Source organism: Cebus imitator, unplaced genomic scaffold (assembly GCF_001604975.1).
Source record: "Cebus imitator isolate Cc_AM_T3 unplaced genomic scaffold, Cebus_imitator-1.0 Scaffold23, whole genome shotgun sequence".
Lineage (NCBI taxonomy): Eukaryota > Metazoa > Chordata > Mammalia > Primates > Cebidae > Cebus > Cebus imitator.
In genome coordinates, this window is record NW_016107338.1 from 9038458 (window position 1) to 9054776 (window position 16319).

At 38.2% G+C, this 16319-nt stretch overlaps 2 protein-coding genes across 6 annotated transcripts in view; one reads left to right on the forward strand and one right to left on the reverse strand.

Moving 5' to 3' along the window:
* The window catches only part of AFTPH (aftiphilin), a 67327-nt gene extending 53492 nt beyond the window's left edge, over positions 1-13835 (reverse strand). For 3 of the 5 annotated variants that reach the window (XM_017522141.2, XM_017522139.2, XM_037736175.1), the window contains exon 1: positions 13539-13721. The gene's annotated coding sequence lies outside the window, so the exon portion shown is untranslated. Of the gene's footprint in view, positions 1-11024; positions 11163-13538 lie in introns of those variants that run through there. The other 2 variants (XR_001823076.1, XM_037736176.1) reach the window with 2 other exon arrangements.
* Positions 12505-15929, forward strand: LOC108299710. The gene has a single exon (XM_017522142.2). The coding sequence runs from the start codon at positions 13562-13564 to the stop codon at positions 14036-14038; it is 477 nt and encodes a 158-aa protein (XP_017377631.1). The 5' UTR covers positions 12505-13561; the 3' UTR covers positions 14039-15929.
* The last annotated feature ends 390 nt before the right edge of the window (positions 15930-16319 follow it).

The window sequence follows — 16319 nt, forward strand, 5'->3', positions numbered from 1 at the left end:
TATTCTTTCCTTCTCATCCAATTCCTCTAAATCCAATTATTGTTTCCAGCATACAAGAGGAGGGAACAGGGCTTCTTTTAAAACAAAGAATTCCTCCCTGATCTGGTGCTTACAAAGACAAAATGTATTCTTAAACTACATTATTTCAATGAACCAAGTATTTGATAAAATGAGTGTTCTTTTTCTCTTTATAGAATTTTGCACAAAAGTAATAAACGATAATTACAATTTCTTTTTCTTCAAATTCATACTACCTTCAATCTAGGAAGCAAGCTACTTTAAGGATGACATTTTTTAAAAACCATACAAACAACATAATCTAAACTTAAACATTTGGCAAATTTTAATGATTTTCTTTCAGAAAGCATTTATCAATTAAGTTTGCAAACATTAACTTTTTTGGTGCAGTATCTACAATGTAAAAGTTCTCTAAAAGATACCACTGACATTGGGTACGGTGACTCACAACTGTAATCCCAGCACTCTGGGAGGCTGATGCAGGTGAATCATGAATGAGGTCGGGAGTTCAGGACCAGCCTGGCCAATATGGTGAGACCCCCGTCTCCACTAAAAATACAAAATTACAGGTGCATGCCTGTAGTCCCAGCTACTCGAGAGGGTGAGGCAGAAGAATCGCTTGAACCCAGGGGGCGGAGGTTGCAGTGAGCCGAGACCACACCACTGTACTCCAGCCTGGGCAACAGAGTGAGATTAGGTCTCAAAAAAAAAAAAAAATACTATTGATAGGAGTATATCTTGGCTCACACAACCAATTGCAGTGTAGTAGCATATCAAACATTTTAATGAATATTTTTAATTTTTAAAATGTTTACGTTCAGGGGTACATGTGCAGGTTTGTTATGTAGGTAAACAGCATGTCACAGGGGTTTGGTGTACAGATTATTTCATCACCCAGGCAATAAGTATAGTACCCCACAGGTAGTTTTCAGTCTTCACCTCTTCCCTCCCTCCACCTTCAACAAGTAGGCTCTGGTGTCTGTTGTTTCCATTCTTTTGAATATGCAATTTCATGTGCAAGGATGTATTCTAAAGAGGCATTCATGCAAATATACCAAGATATTTCCAAAGTGTTAATTCCAATATTGTTTGTTCAATTTTTAAAAAAGCATCTGAAAACAACTTAAAGTTATTATTAATAAGGAAGTTGGTAAATAAAAAGTACAGCCACTAAAAAAAGAGAAAGTTGTATTACTAACAGGGGAAAGTATCCAAAATACATTTTTAGGTGAAAAAGCATTTCTGAAAGGCATTCTTCTTTTTTTTTTTGAGACAGAGTCTCCTCCTTTTGCCCAGGCTGCAGTGCAGTGCTATAATCATGGCTCACTGTAGCCTCTGCCTCCTGGGTTCAAGCAGTCCTCCCACTTCAACCACCCAAACAGTTGGGACTACAGACGTACACTACCATGCCCAGCTAATTTTTAAATTTTTTGTAGAGACAATGTTTCGCCATGTTGCCTAGGCTGGTCTCAACCTCCTGAGCTCAAGCAATTCACTTGCCTTGGCCTCCCAAAGTGCTGCGATTACAGGTGTGAGCCACCCACACCCTGCTGGCATTCTCTTTTGATACTCCTACTTGTATTCGATCCTTTCTCCTTCAATGGATCTGCTTTTCTTGGCTTGCCCATATATATATATATATACATATATATATATATTTTTAAAGACAGTCTTGCTCTGCTCTGTTGCCCAGGCTAGAGTGCAGTGGTGCGATCTTGGCTCATGGCAACTTCCACCTCCCTTGTTCAGGCGATTCTCCCACCTCAGCCTCCTGAGCAGTAACTAGGATTACAGGCGTGTGCTACCATGCCCATCTAATTTTTACATTTTTGTAGAGATTGGGTTTCACCACACTGGCCAGGCTGACCTCAGGTGATCCATCCACCTCTACCTCCCAAAGTGCTGAGATTACAGGAGTGAGCCATCATGCCCAGCCACTTCCCTTATATTCTTATCACTGAAAAATCTCATCCCCCTTTTGTTTTTAATCTGTCCATAATGCCCAAACTTTATTTATATGCCTAATCTTCTGATCTGCCTGCCCAAATGCCTTTTTAAAATCTCTACCTGGATGCTCAGAGACATCTCATATTCTCCAGTTCTAAGACTGAAGTCAATCTCTACTCAAAAGGCAAACAGAAACCACTTGTTCCTAAACTATATTCTAAATTCTAAGTCCAGAAATCTGTTGCCCCTGACTGCTCCCCCTCATATCAATCAAAAGGTTCTACCTCCTTAACATCTCTTACTGTATTTAACATACCACAACCCATACCTTGTCAGGGCCTCATTATTTTTGTCCAGGATTACTGTGGTCTACTTAAAACTCCTCATCTCAGCCAACATGGCTAAGACACTCCCTCTTTGTTCCAGCCAGACAAAATTACTTATGGATCCTCCACTAGTACTGTTACCTCTAAGTTGTCACACACGTCACTTCTTCTAATGTATTGTTCTTATATGTCCAGAGAACCCACTGACTAAGCCTTCAAAATTCTATTCAGGCATAAAGTTTTATATGAAGGCTGAAGAAGTAAAATCACCTGTATTTACTGAGTTACTATGTGATAGGTACTGTGCAAGGCACTTATTCATACACCAATTTATTCATATATTTAGTTTAATCACAAAAATCCATTTTACAGAGGAAGAAACAAGTTAAACAATCTGTTCACCATCCCACAAAGAATAAGTAAGGAAAGTGGGACTCTAACATCAAGCCAGTGTTAGAGATTCAGGTTTCCTGTTTGAATTCAACTTCTTTATATCTATTTCCTGTTACATTTAACAAAGCAAATCTATTTGTTTCCATGTTTTTCTCCCAATAGGTTCTCAACCTTAGCTTTGTATCAGCTTTTTTTCTCTGATAGAATGGGTAGACCCAAACATCTACATATTTTTAAAAGTTCCAAAGATGATACTAAATGGGTTAGCTAAGGTTGAGAACCTTTGCGTTAACTTCCCAGAGTATAAGAATGTCGCTGGCCTTTACAACTCCAGGGATGACCTAAATGTTTCTAAACTGAACTGCTAAACTCACTGATATTGGTAAATCATTGCAATAGTACTTTTTCCTACAAAAATGTTTTATCTTATGATTTGATTGTATAAATATTTTTAAGTTGTGTTGTACACATTTATCTGAGACTAGCACTAAGAAACTTAACATTCTTAAGATTTCAAAAACAAGGGGTTCACAACATTAAATCTTCAATACTTTCCTTAAAAATGAAACTTGAAAAATTTACCTAAAAGGAACAAAACTTTAAGTACTGTGACAATCTTTGAAATATTAAATAAGTATTTGAGACAGCTATAGATTTGGGTAATTCCATTTCAGAAGTATTTAATTACTACTTTCTACTTAACCAGAAAGTTTATGAAATAATGTGTTTATTCCGTTTTGAAGCTTCACTTGTAATTACTATATAATTTAAATGTTATGGAATTCTCAGGAAAAAAAAAACACCAAGCTTAAACAAATAATCACCGTTTCACTTGCAGATGAACATAAAGAAATGCATATGTGAGCAGCAGCACCAACATCAAAAAACTTTCCTACTTCCAGAAACCAGGGTCACTGCTAATCTGATTGAAATCTTAACTTTTTATTTACGTGTAACACTTGCCCTGTGCTTTGTGTAAACTTATGAAACTTAATGAGACAGAAAGCTATCATCTGTTGGCCCAGAATAAATCTAAAATATGGAAAAGAAGAGGAAGTGGTGGCTTAACTATAAGAAGTGATGAATACTCAAATATTTTGTTTGGGCTTCAGGATAGAGAAAATACTAATTTTTGATACCTGAAACTCTTAGCAATTCTTTTTTTTTTAGGAATGAAGATATTATCAAACATAATAAGAAGTATAAAAAGAGCTCAGTGTAAAAAGAGTTAAATTATCTTTTAACAAGTCCATTGCTTTTTATAAATAGCCACTAAAAACGAAAGCCTTAAGAAAATAAATCAATGCTTCAGGTTTTGAATGTCATCGTAGCAGAAGTATTTCAGCTACAAATACTCCAGGTCAACATTTTTGCATCCACACAATAAACAGGTTGAGAGATGATAAGGTATAGTAAAACTGAAAATACTACAAAACTTAAGCAATCACCAAGAAGAAAACACCAAAAAACTCACTTGGGAGGGTGGGCTGAGGCAGAAATACTATTCATCTCATCCATTTAAAAACACTGTAGACTCACTAAAATGTATACAAATATTAAAAAATCCTACTCCTAGGAGTTTTGCTTCGAAAAGTATCACATATCACTTAAAACGATTTAAAGAATAACAAGTGATAAATAATTCATTAATCACTTAGGAAGGGTCGCTTTTATGACCTATAGAATTCTTAACTTTAACATAAAAACAATCTGGTAGCAATACAGAATTTTTACATTTATTAAGTTTATTGTTAGGTCTTTTATCTTTTTCTGCTCATGTAAATGGTAGTCCTTCACTTCCACCCTAACTAGCAAGTGTTATTTACATAAACAAAAGCTCTTGGTATTTATATAGTATACCATATCACATCACTAACAAATTGGGGTAAACTGATTTTTTTTTCCCAAGTCTCATAACAGTGAGGTACATTAAGATACTGATTTTTGAGTTGAGGTATATACATGTTTTTATTGTATTACAGAATTATTAAGTAATGTTTATTTTAAGTTGCTTCATTTAAAAAAATCAGAAATGGGTTTTAAAATGCCTTTTCAATATTTATGAAGATAATTATATAATTTTACCTTAGTTTTTTTTTTTTTTTTTTTGAGACAGGATCTCACTCACTCTGTTGTCCAGGCTGGAGTATAGAGGTGTGATCTCAGCTGACTGTAGCCTTGACCTCCTGAGTTCAAGCGATCCTTTTGTCTCAGCTTCCCAAGTAGCTGGGACTACAGGTATATGCCACCATATCCAGCTAATTTTTTATATTTTTTGTAGAGATGAGGTTTCGCCATGTTGCCCAGGCTGGTCTCAAATTCCTGAGCTCAAGCAATCCACCAACCTTGGCCTCTCAAAGTGCTGGGATTACAGGCAAAAGCCACCACACCTGGACTAGATCTATTAATACAGCAAAAACACCAATACCTATTCATAATTGTCTTCAGCTTGTTTGACAGTTAGGAAGCCCAGCCTATTTTCTACTGCAGAAAAAGGTAAATGTTTCCAAAGAATCAAGTAAGTATTATGTGAGATTATCTAATTGATTACACATATGTCAAACAGTATGTATTTAAACTTATTTGATCTTACTTCTTGCTTTCATTTTTACACAAAATAGGCTGCAAAATAAACAAATTTTCCCATAGGCATTAAACACACTCAAGTTAGCAATATAAGTTTATTTAGGTTTCATCCTTACTCAAATTTCCCAAAACAATCTCATCTACCTAAGGCTTATATTAATAATTACCATATTTTTGAACTCTTAGATTGTTTACAGCCCGGCCAAGCCAACTCTGCTTAGACTTCTCCACTTGATTCCACAAAGATCTCAAACTGAGCTTAAGAACAGAGCTCAAGCTCTTTTTCCGTAGAGCTGGTTCTCTTTCAGGGCTATCTAACCCAGTTACCATGCCAAACTTAAGACCACCTTTGGCAAAGCTCTGTATCCTTTAATATCTCTAACAAATAATTTCACCTCACAAATCCCTCAATTCTGGAATCCCTCTTTTCTATTCTGACTCTACTTTGGTCCAAAATGCCATATTATCTAAACTAATCTCCCTAACTAGTATTCAATCATGCCCAACCCAAGTAATCTTTTTAAAAGTCAAATCTCATCATGCCAATCCTCTTCCTGTAATAGAGTTAAAAAATATATATATTTAATAAAAACTTTATTCCTATCTCTCCAGCGTTACTCCTCAATTCCCCCATCTTTTCAATGCTCTAGGCTAGGCCTTCTTTCAGTTTCTGAAAGATAGATAATTAACATTCCCTTGTGCCATAGGGTCTTTGCACTTACACAGTCCCAGTGCCTAAGACATTCCCACACATCCTTCAATTTTTAAGTGACAGATCAATCCCTCAGGTAAGTTTCCTAACATTCTCCCTCAAGTCCTCCTACACATATTTCTTTTAGATCATAAGAACTATAATAAGTTATAGTTTGTGATCAAACATTTGTAACTTGAAAAATTACCATGCAAACCATGTATACTATGAAAAATACATTGAGAGGTTTAAATGTAATTTGAAAAAAATCTATGTACTCCTTTCTATAACAGACAAGTTAATATTTCTTCTCTAAATAAAAAGTGTCATTTCTAGAGCAGCACTGTCCAAAATACAGTAAAGCCATATACGCAATTTAAAATCTACTAGTAGCCACATTTAAAAAGAAACAGATGAAATTTTATTTAACCAAAATAATCTACAATATTATTTTAACGTGTGACCAATGTAAAATATTACTGATATATTTCAGATTCATTTTTAAAATCTGCTGTGTATTTTACACTGAAATCACATCTTAATTTGGACCAGTTTCATTTCAGGTGACACATTTGGCTAGTGGCTACTGTATTAGACAAGACAGTTCTAGAAGATAGTACTGTATTTTTTTGTACTTAAATAGCTTGCTAACAGAATTGATTACCTTAAAAAGAGCATGGCATTAAACAAGTTTAACCTTATAGCAAATAACAGCATATTTCAGGTTTCAATTACTCAAAAAATTTAAATTATACAAACATCCCACACTGCTGAAAAGCCTAAATTCAAAATAAAAATTCAAGTAATTTAAAAACTACGTATTACCGATCATTTGAGGAAATGACAGGGAGATAGGGACTCAACCACTGCTGGTAGGAGTGATTTTATTATAACATTTTAGAAAGCAATAGGCTTTTCCTCTGACTTAATAACTCTACTTCTAAGACTTGATCCTATGGAAATAATCAATGATAAAGTCCAAGATTTATGTACAAACTTTTTCACTAAGATGCTCTTCCATGATGGTAAAATCTGAAAAAAATCACATTAGTGGGAAATGGCAGAGATAACTTGAAACTCAGTGGCATTCTAAACAGCCATGAAAGAGCATGTTTTAAGGAAAATTTAGTAACATGGAGAAATGCTCACAATTCAATAGTTAAGAAAGATCAATGCAATATGATTCATATGTATATGTATGACACACTCACATATTCACAGTAAAAATAAAACAGGAGGAAAACAAAAATATTAACAGTTTTCTATTTAGAGTATGAGGACCAGTGATATATTTCTTCTGTTATCCCTCTCAACATGTATTTATTGAGTGTTACTTTGTGACAGGCATTAAAACAGATGGGTTCCTGCCATCACAGGGCACACCTGTTTTCTTTCTACTATTTTTTTCCATATTTTCCCAAATTTTCTATAATAAGCACATTATTTTTTTTCATAATTTTAATAACTGGAGAAACATAATATGGAACAGATGATTTGGGTAAATCAGTTGCCAGAGGACATTTCTGGGTGAACTGGGAAGAATCTGAATATGGCCTTGAATAGTAGTTTAGATAACTAAACTAATTGACTTAAAAAAAAATCCACAAAACACTATGTACAACAAGTCTTCATTTTGGTAAAAAGTACACATATATAAATATATTAAAATGTGTAGGAAAATATACATTATTATATAAACTGTAACCGTGAGGGATTTTTTTTTTTTTTTTTTTTTTTAGATGGAGTCTTGCTCTGTTGCCTGAGCTGGAATACAGTAGCATGATCTTGGCTCACTGCAACCCTCACCTCTCAAGTTCAAGCGATTCTCTATCTCAGCCTCCTGAGTAGCTTGGATTACAGATGCCTGCCACTATGCCCAGCTAATTTTTTTTTTTTTTTTTTGTATTTTTAGTAGAGACAGGATTTCACTGCGCTGGCCAGGCTGATCTTGAACTCCTGACCTCAAGTGATCCACCTGCCTTGGCCTCCCAAGGTGCTTGGATTACAGGTGTGAGCCACAGTGTCTGGCTGGGAGATTTTTTTTAAAAAGTAATTTTTCCAGCTGGGGCAACATAGCAAGGCCCTATCTCTACAAATAATAAAAACAATTAGCCAGGTGTGGTGATGTGTGGTCCCAGCTACTTAGGAGGCTGCAGCAGGAGGACTGCCTGGGCCCAGGAGGTCTGGGCTGCAGTGAGCCACGATCACTCCATTATACTGCAGCCTGGGTAACACAGTGAGGCTCTGTCTCAAAAAGAAAAAAAAAACCAACAGAGATTTGTTTTTTTGCTTGTCTATTTTCTATGATCTTCCTGTATGCTTCTACAATAGAAGACTATTTAAAAAAAAAAATTTTTTTTTTTTTGAGACAGAGTTTAACTCTTATTACCCAGGCTGGAGTGCAATGGCACAATCTCGGCTGACCGCAACCTCCGCCTCCTGGGTTCAAGCAATTCTCCTGCCTCAGCCTCCCGAGTAGCTGGGACTACAGGCATGCACCACCATGCCCAGCTAATTTTTTTTGTATTTTTAGTTGAGACAGGGTTTCACCGTTTTGACCAGGATGGTCTCGATCTCTTGACCTCGTGATCCACCTGCCTTGGCCTCCCAAAGTGCTGGGATTATAGGCGTGAGCCACCGCGCCCGGCCTAAAAATTTTTAAACATGTATATACCCACTACTTACTGGGCATCAATTACATACAAAACTGTGGTAGAACTGAGTAAGAGGAGTCACAGCCTTAAAGAAACTTACAACTAATTAAGGAGAGTAATACAAGAGAACAGCAAAAGTGATGCGACATAGAATATAAACATCACTGAAGTAAAATGTGGTTACCAAGAAAAATATCACACTTGATTGGGAAGAGAAGGAATGGTGAAAAAAAAAAAAAAACTTCATAACGGAGAAAATTTGAAATGGGAAGGATTTAATTGACGGAGGAAATCATGGTCACTAAAGATAAAGCATGGGTTCCCTGTCAAAGAACAGTTAAAACACATAACAGAATATGGTTAGAACACAGGATATACGAAGGGCACAGGCAGTAAGCTGGAAACACAGGTTGCAAGGGTCTTGAATTTTCAGAAGGGACTGCCTCTGTAAACTTTCTGAGTTTAAAAATGAGGGAATTATTGCAGATTCCAATTCAAGAAACTGTTCTACCACTTCTCGTCTCTACTGCTACCACCTTGGTTCATGCCACTACCATCTCTTCTGAACTCTATCAGCACAATCAACTCCTGACTCTGACTCTATTCTTAAACTCCACTCCTATAGTCTATTTTCTTTTTTTGAGACGGAGTCTCGCTCTTGTTGCCCAGGCTGGAATGCAGTGGTGAGATCTCGGCTCACTGCAACCTCTGCCTCCTGAGTTCAAGTGATTCTCCTGCCTTAGCCTCCTGAGTAGCTGGGATTACAGACACGTGCCACCACGCCCAGCTAATTTTTCATAGTTTTAGGAGAGATGGGGTTTCACTATGTTGGCCAGGCTGGGCGTGGTGACCTCTCAAACTCCTGACCTCGGGCGATCCACCCGCCTCAGCCTCCCAAAATGCTGGGATTACAGGCATGAGCCACTGCGCCTGGCCCTGTAGTCCATTTTCTATATAGCAGCCAGACAGATCTTTTTACAACATAAATTATCTTATACCTTTACTCAAAAATCTTGCAACGACTTCCCATCTCACACAGTAAAAAGCCTAAGTCATCAGAATTTCCCTAAGGACCCTAAAACACTGCCCTCTCACCCTCTAGCTCTGATCACAATTCATACTACTCATCTACTTGTTCACTCTATTCTATCCACACTGGATTTCTCTGCCACAATTCCTTAACTATTCCAGGCATACTTCTGTCTCTACCACTCTTCTTGTTTGCCTTCCCTTCTTCAGGTTTAAGCCTTCTCTGACTCCACTGTATACAAAACAGCAAGCCCCACCAACCTCCCTGACTACTGGCTCAAAGCAAAAGATTCAGCACTCCCCTATCCCCCAAAACTGACTTCATTTTTTCTGATGATACTTTACATTATCTGTTATTTTATTGCTATTTGTGTATCTGTCCCAAATATATACACAAATGTGTGAGTACATACATATATACACAAATAAACTGAAGCTGTAGGAGGGAAGTTTTTTTCCTTGTACATTTCAGTATCCCCAGCACCTAGAACAGGGCCTGACAAATAGCAGGTGCTCAATAGATATTTGTTTTATGAATGAAAGGAAGAAGATAACATGGTGTCAGTAGATATTTAATTGAAATGGTTTATGGCATACTGTAAATATTTACATAAATAGAACCTACAGTAAATTAATTCCCATTTACTGTGTAATTTTCCTATGGGAATTATTCAGTAATACAGTGCTTGTAAATTAACCTTTAATTAATTAGAAATCTATCTTTGCAAGGCTTATCTTCAAGTTAGCTATTTGGAACAAGGGTGGCAGTGACTGACAACCATAGGATGGAGTCTTTATTATTTCCCTCCTCTTTTCACCTCTCCCAAATCAATAAGCAGTAATTCCCCAGCTCCTTTCTTCCTCCCCACTTAGTTCTGACCTTTTCTCTTTTCTTGGGAATAGGTCTAATCCACAGACCTATGAGCCCCTATTCTCTGAGGGTAAGACCAGGAATAGAAACTAGGAGTGTGATAAAGGACTGTTAAATGGTTACCAGCAATAGAGAAGAGCCCAGGCAAGGGAAGTTCATGCAGAGGACTCCGGAGAGGCCATCAATGTTCTTTTCCTTTTTTGTTTTTGTTTTTCTTTTAGCCCACAATGAACATCATAAACAATTCTCAATTTAAATTTTTTTTTTTTAACTTAGAAGCTCCTTGTATTTTAAAAGTCAATACAAAATAATACTAACTCCTTCCCTGTCCTCTTTTTAAATATACAATACTGAAAGAAGAGTGATACTTTATATATATTTTAAAGTTAAATATCTAAACTTAGTTTCATTGTGAAGAATTTCATGCATATACAAACTTTAGGGGGAAAAAAGCCATAAGGAATGATAAAGTAATCATCACTCAGGTATGTTAAACCTTAATCTCTTACCAAGTCAGCTTCAGGTGTTTTTAAGGATGTAAAGATATGTTTGTAAACCTCCTAGATCCTTCATCCTTCTCAAGTTCTCCAGAAGTCACTTTTATTCTAACTTGGTGTTTATCATTCCTATGAATGTTGTTATATTTTTGCTACATATTGCACAAATCATAGAAAACATGTAGTATAGTTTTGCATGAGACTATATAAATGGGCTATTAAATGGCTCTGTCACTTACCAGCTGTTTGATTTGACCTAAGACAAGTTACTTAGTATCTCTGTGCCTCAGTTTCCTCTCTGAAAAATGAGGGATACTTCCTACCACCCTACAGGGTTGTTGTGTGGATTAAGTTAATATACTATATATAAAACATCTAGAAAACTACCTTGCTCATAGGAAGCAATATATATTAGCAAATATATATTGCTCATATATATTAGCAATTATCATATAAAGCTACAAAAGGACCTTTGACTGTATCTGATATACACATAAACTGAAAAAGATCACCAAAACGAGATATGTAAAATCCACATAATGCCAGATTTTCTAAATAGTGTAAAAACTATAAATACTTATAAAGTTCAGGCTAGAAAGGTTCACTATTCTACTTAAAGAGGACTTGAAAGTGCTAGGAGTAGAGGAAAAAGCCTTTATTTTTTAATTTACAAGGTGTAGGTAACATTAAATTAGAACATTTTATTTAAATAATTTATGATGATTTAAAAATACCTAAATACTTAGCAGCCTCTTTTTATGAGATTTGGGGGAAGGGCTGGGAGAGAAGGGACAATCCCTTAACAAGATGCTATTCAAACTCTTCTTTGCCTGCTTTGAAAAGCAGTTTAGATTTCACACAAAACAAAATATTATTTGGTACTCAAATTTCATTACATTTCTGAACTAGTTTTTCACTCACTGTAAGCAGAACAAATGAAAATTTAAAATGATGTTTTATAATAGGATTCACCAATATTATACAATTTTCATAAAGACAATTGGATTCTGCAAAATGTATCAAATGCTATTAAGGACATATTATCCTTGTGATACAGGATTATTTTATAATAGTCCCTAGGTCAAAAGATCAGCAAACATTAAAACTTAAAATGCCCTACATATTATGTGAATCGTAATGGATTTCTTTCCAGAGGTTTTTGAAGATTCAAAAATATATATGTACTTTGAAGATTAACTGATATATCTAATTTAATACACGGAGGAACAAGTGCCATTTACTGGGCTAGATGTTTTACCCAAGATCTGTCTTTTAATGTGAAATATCTTTACGAACAAAATTTAGGAGACTACCACAGACACTTTGTTTAAACAAATACACGTCTGCAAAGTGTTAAAAATGACTACTATAAAAGCCAACATTTAAACTGGTAAGAAGCATAAAATGTACGTGACTGTGCTAATTATATTAACACAATAATGTTGTAAAGTTTGTTGTCTCTAGAGTTTAGCATATATTTTAATGTCTAAGAGGTTAAATGAAAGAACAATTAACTGTAACATCAAAGATAAACTCTGTGTCTCCCCTCCACCAAAGAAAATCCTCGGAATACGAGGTGGAAGGAGAACTTACACTGTAGAAAAAGTTGAAAACCAAAGTTCTACTTTACTTCTCCTCAAGTGAGAACTTTGAAACGGAACCACTGCTTTTGTTTCATCCCCCCGCCCAGTAAAAAATTTACATGTATGAGTCAGTTCTTCCCTTGGCCCCAACAGAAGACTCAGTATAACCAAGCTATAACTTGCACAAACCAACAAGGAAAAAAAACTTGCTATTCCCACTACTTTCCTAATAGACCATGGACCCTACCACCGCTCACCCCATACTCTGCCTCTGCCTCAAGCAAGACGCAGCACCTGCCAAACCAGGCGCTTAAAGAATGGTCCAACTTTTCAAACGCAATCTGGAGAGGAGGCGCAGATAATTTCTTGAAGAGTGCAAGAAGGCAGCAGAAAAGGTACTCTCAAGGAAGGGATGCGTGAGCTTTGGGGCGGTCCCCTCTGCCTGTTGGAGGATTCCAAATTCGCTTACTTCAGAGACCCTTGAAAGCAGCACACTCAGGTAGCTGCTAGCCTCGGGCCTCTGTGAAGAAGGCAGTGTTTACACCTGTCACGAGGGAGGGGGAGCAAAGCCCCAAACTTCTGAACAGCTCCCGGGAGAACGCAGTCAGCGCGAAGCTTTGGGCAGGTGGAAGCAAAGGAGCAGGAAGAGCCGGCGGTGGCCGGGAAGGGAAGGACTCCCACTTCCCCAGCCGGTGCCCGGGATGGCGAAGACGGGGCCGTGAGCTTCGGGCGCCACCAGCGGCGTTCCCGCACGCGCCGCAGAAGAGAGCACAGCCCGAGCCGGGAGCCCACAGGCCCGCAGAGCCGGCTCAGTCCTCGCAGCCCCCGGCTCCGCGGCGGGCAGGTGCTCCCGGCCCGGGTGAGGGTCTGGCTGGTGGGCCGGGCCCGGTCCCTGCACCCTCTTTCCCCGGCGCAGCTAGGGAAGCGAAGCGACGGCGCTTACCTGGCTCCTTCGGGGCGGCCGCGATGGGCATGGCTCAGGGGCCCGGGGAGGAACTGGCTCCCCGGGGAAGGACCGTCTATTCCGACGCGGAACTGCTGAGAGCGGAAGGCCGACTGCTCGCAGCCCTGTCAGCGCAGCAGCGCCATGGGAACCCACCCGGAGTTTCAGCGCTGCCGCGGGACCCCCATCCCACTACCCTCCGCCCTCTTCCGCCGCCGCCGCCTCCACCTCCTCCGCGGAGACCCCCCGCCCACTCCACACACTCTCCCATCATGCAGCGGGGGAACCGCTGCCGCCGACACGTCACTTCCGGGCGCAGGTGGCTAGGTCGGGACCGGGCGCTGGTGGGTGCTGTGGGGTGGGGGAGGACACTCCAGGGGAATTGGTGTCACAGAACGCTTGGCCCTGCGCAGGCGCTGTCGCGCAGAGCGCCGGCCGCCATTTTGGGTGCGGGCAATCTGCCCTTTCCTTTTACATCCTTGCGAGTCACCAAGCGGTAGGGGGATAGACGTCTTCCTGCACTGAGGCGCTCGCTGAGGCAGAGCAGCCTGCGAGGGACAGGTGCTCCTGTCAGCCGGCTAATGTTAACATTCAGCTCAGGACCGGGTTAAGTCTCTCGCTCTCCAAATAAAATTGTAACGGTTTGGAAATATAGAACCACATTTTTACCAAAAACCTACTACAGAGCATTCGTCAGCTTGCCCTTTTCGCCCCGAAAAACGACTTTTTCATTCACAGCCTAAGTCCCTTCCTCTCTTTAAATGTATGCCGATAGAGGAAGAAGCTGATATTTAACCAATAACAAAAGATCGCGATAAATAGAATTTGAGGTGGGAAAGCAGCCGCCGAACTGGCAAACCGTCTTGGAGACCAACAAAAAAATAGTCCGGAATTTGGCTTGGAGAAGGTGGTCGCTTTTCATAGGTCCTTCGGGAGAATTTTCAGTGAGGCTATAGAAATCACCATAAACTTCTGCATTCAAACGCATTTCTGCAACAGAGGTCGTAACAGATTTTGTTTCCATCATCAGTCCTGATTTGCGTTTTTATTACCTTTCCTCCTTCTTTACCATGAATATCTGTTAGAACACCAGCCAGTGTAAAAAATCAAACTACAGGGCTACAGGATTATTATTACTGTCTCGGTTGATGAGCCCGGGTCCTACAAATCATGAGCCCTGCCGGTTTCTCATTCTGCCCATATTTGCCAAACGTCTGCATCAATAATTGAATAATTTAAAGTAGTTCCAAAACAGCAAAGCTCAGCAGCTACTCAAAGAAACAAGGATGGAAAACACCCCCTCAGGCACAGAGAAGTGTCCACTCCTTTGAATGGAGGAATTATACAAATCAGGAGAAACATATGGACAATAGCAGTTCATCACGATTTATCCCGCCTCTGCAATGTTCTAGACAAATTAACTCGGAGCTCTCCAATAGACCCGCATTTGTCTCTTTATTACTCAATCTCTGTAAGATATACGGGGACTGCATCACTTTAAATGGGAGTATCAATTGCTTCGTGGTGATGCTGGATTTTGTGTTATTGCTCAGTCACTAAAGTAAGAAAAATCTATATTGGCTTGTCAAATTTATGCCTATTGTATTTCGCCTCCTGCTGGTTTAGCTCGTGTGCAAGCTTGAATTTGTGTGTGTATAGAAACTGGAAATTGATTTTAAACGAACACATGCTTGTTTTCATTTGATAGCTCTACTAAACAGAAATATCAGAATAAGAAGAACAAATGACTAGACCTTAAAGCAGACCCTACACTAAGAAAATGTTTAAACTAAATGAATTTAAACTGCACTTCGGCCTGGGCGACAGAGTGAAACCCTGTCTCAAAAAATAATTAAATTAAACTGTACCCCCCCCCAATCAGCTTACAATTTTGTAATAGGAAAATTGAATACCTATTTGGCCAACTAAATTGTAATTGGTAATCTTACATGTTATTCTGAAGACTGTGCTCTAATGCTTATAAAATTTTATTTATTACAAAAGGAAAGTATTTGAATGTTTTTAAGATGATAAATCTATGGGAAGTATAAAGTCCATTTCATTTGGAGCCAACGATAGTATTGTTTTTACTTACCCTGTTAAAAATTATGGCCATAACTGCATTATCTAAGATTTGGCATCAAGAAAAGAAGGAAAAAAACTACCAGTTAACATTTGTTGTATTTACTTCTAGATTTTTTTTTCCTGTGCAACTTTTTACAAACTTGTAATTTAAGTAGATTTTGTGTCCCTTTTTTCACCTAATGTTGTGTTGTAAGCATTTCCTCCTATCGTTTAACATAAAACCTTAATTTTAATTGCCTGCTTAGTGGTCAGTGGAATGACCCTATATGGATATTTGTCACTATTATAAAGTAGTACTTAGGTGAACATTTTGTGTGTGTGGCTTTGTTCAATTTTAGGATTTTTTTCTCAATATAAAAGTTACTAAGCCAAAAGGCTATGAATGTTTTATTGGTAATTTCCAAGAGACTACTAATTTAGAATGCCACCAGGAATATAGGAGTGTACTAATTTTACCACCTCCTTACCAACCAGCAGTGAATAATAATTAAGAGGGGGGGGAAAAGATTGACTAGACTAAAAAGTGAAAACAATTTAATTCATTATATTGTATAAGAAATTAACAGACAAGCAAGAACAAGACCTCAGCAATGTGGTGGTGGTCTGGAAAGGCAATATGGGTAGAACCTGAGTCTTTGACCAGGTTCTGTTATCACTATGATTTTGTATAAGTTATTTAACCTCTCTTGACCTCGG

Bases quoted from the DNA above. Each gene is read 5' to 3' on its own strand.
- LOC108299710 (XM_017522142.2), top strand. From the start codon at position 13,562: ATGGGCATGGCTCAGGGGCCCGGGGAGGAACTGGCTCCCCGGGGAAGG.